General features: G+C 74.1%; 1 protein-coding gene across 1 annotated transcript in view; it reads left to right on the forward strand.

Moving 5' to 3' along the window:
* AURANDRAFT_68501 (hypothetical protein) overlaps window positions 1-499 on the forward strand; it is a gene marked incomplete at both ends in the record, with an annotated part of 11,934 nt that extends 11,435 nt beyond the window's left edge. The window contains one exon of the mRNA XM_009044195.1: window positions 389-499. Within this exon, the coding sequence (XP_009042443.1) occupies window positions 389-499 (111 nt within the window). The remainder of the gene's footprint in view (window positions 1-388) is intronic.
* Window positions 500-1,063: the final 564 nt, after the last annotated feature.

Here is a 1,063-nt window from a genome sequence, read left to right on the forward strand (position 1 = left end):
GAAGTCGTCGAGCGACAGGGACGTCGTAGACGAGCCGACGGAGTCGCTCTCGTAGTTCGTCGTCCACGGATCGTCGGCCATGCCCTCGAAGTAGTGGCCGCCGACGGCGTCGGCGCTCGCGCAGGTCGTGCCGCTGTGGATGTGGAAGCCGCCGGCGACGGACGCCTCGAGGCCCGCGAGCGCGCCCCACATCTGGATGCCGCCGTCCGTCTCGGAGACGACGACGGACCCCGTCACCGCGACGTCGCCGGCGTAGCCCGGGTACGCGCCGATGGACGCGGTCTGGCGGTCCGCGGCGGCGGGGTACCGCTGCACCGTGAAGGTGACGGCGCCGGAGACGTCGAGGGGGCCGTCGTAGCCGGGATAGGGACCCATCGCCGCCTCGTAGGCCGTCTCGCTGGGCACGGTCGGCGCGGCCGTGCGCGTCGTCGGCGCCGCCGTCGTCGGCGCGGCCGTGGGCGCGGCGTTCGGCGCGGGCGACGCGGGCGTCGGCGCCGATGTGCTGGGCGCGGGCGTCGGCAGGCCCCGGCCGAGCACGCCGCACGCGACCCGCGTGCCGTCCGCCGCGTGGACGACGACCGCGCGGCCCAGCGTCTCGAGGCCGAACGCGAACTCGAAGGCCGCGCCCTCGTTGTCGCAGTCCGGACCGCACGAACTCGACGTCGTCCACTCGACGACGGTCCAGGGGTCGTCGCGCACGTAGTCGCCCTCGTAGTAGTGGCCGCCGACGGGGTCGCCGGCCGCCGTGACGTTCGCGCAGCTCGTGCCCGCGTGGACGTGGAACCCGCCCGTCGCGCCCGCCTCGAGGTTCGAGAGGCGGCCGTCGACGCGGACGTAGCAGCCGCGGCCGTCGACGTAGCGCGACGACACGCCGGAGTTTTCGTAGAGCTTCTGGTCGACGACGACGTAGCCCTGGACGTCGACGTCGCCGGCGTAGCCTACGGAATTGTCTTCGGGCCGAAACGAAGCGCGCGGACGGACGTACCGGGATACGGCGCCAGCTCCGCGAAGTACGTGCCGACCCAGCCGGGGTTCAGCGCCGTCGGCGCGCGCGTCGGCGTCG

Source organism: Aureococcus anophagefferens (assembly GCF_000186865.1).
Source record: "Aureococcus anophagefferens unplaced genomic scaffold AURANscaffold_177, whole genome shotgun sequence".
In the NCBI taxonomy this organism is placed as follows: Eukaryota; class Pelagophyceae; order Pelagomonadales; family Pelagomonadaceae; genus Aureococcus; species Aureococcus anophagefferens.